This window comes from Eurypyga helias, unplaced genomic scaffold, assembly GCF_000690775.1.
Source record: "Eurypyga helias isolate BGI_N326 unplaced genomic scaffold, ASM69077v1 scaffold26648, whole genome shotgun sequence".
NCBI lineage: Eukaryota > Metazoa > Chordata > Aves > Eurypygiformes > Eurypygidae > Eurypyga > Eurypyga helias.
Window position 1 is genome coordinate 16,374 of NW_010266660.1, and position 639 is coordinate 17,012.

Consider the following 639-nt stretch of genomic DNA (forward strand, 5'->3'; position numbering starts at 1 on the left):
AGAAGACCGCCATCGGCGGCGGGGGCTGCAGCGCAACGGTAACTGGGGGCCCGAAAGGGAGGGGAGCGCGAGGCCCCCAGCGAGCTCACTCATTGCAGCGGGTGTGTCAGTGTTTGGGAAAGTGGCTAGGACATCCTGACAAGGTGATCTTAACCGGGGTTTGGCACCCCTTCGCGCGCCCGCAGCGGGTTCGCCACGCTTGGCGTGGACGAAGGGCAGGAGACGGCGGCCGTCCGGGTTTCGGGGTATCCCAAAGGGAAGCGCAGCCCAGCTGCCCTCCCCCAGGCCTGCTGTGGGCCCTGGGGACCAAAGCAGCCCAAATGGCCACGTTTAATGAAACCGCTTCGTGTTTAAGCATCAGTGGGGAGAGCCGTGAGCATCCCTGAGCAGCCCAAGGCTCTCCAGCACCTGCTGCCCGAGGGGTTGTCCTCTCCATCACGCTCGGTGACCATGGCAGAGCGCTGGCAAGGGCAGCCTGTGGCCTAGGGGAGCAGAAAGGGACGGCTGCGGTTCCCTTGGGGGCTGGTCGGGGTGGTATCGCAGAGGGAGGGCAGGAGAGCCGTGTTGGCACACCAAGCGGGGTTTTGCAGCTGCCCTCTCGCAGAGGCCAAACCCTGCTCGGCCACGGCCATGGTTATC

General features: G+C 65.4%; 1 protein-coding gene across 1 annotated transcript in view; it reads left to right on the forward strand.

Annotated features, from left to right (window-relative positions):
* Positions 1-143, forward strand: part of LOC104513734 (myelin proteolipid protein-like) — a gene marked incomplete at both ends in the record, with an annotated part of 990 nt that extends 847 nt beyond the window's left edge. The window contains one exon of the mRNA XM_010157187.1: positions 3-143. Coding sequence (XP_010155489.1) covers positions 3-143 — 141 coding nt within the window. The remainder of the gene's footprint in view (positions 1-2) is intronic.
* Between the last annotated feature and the right edge of the window lie 496 nt (positions 144-639).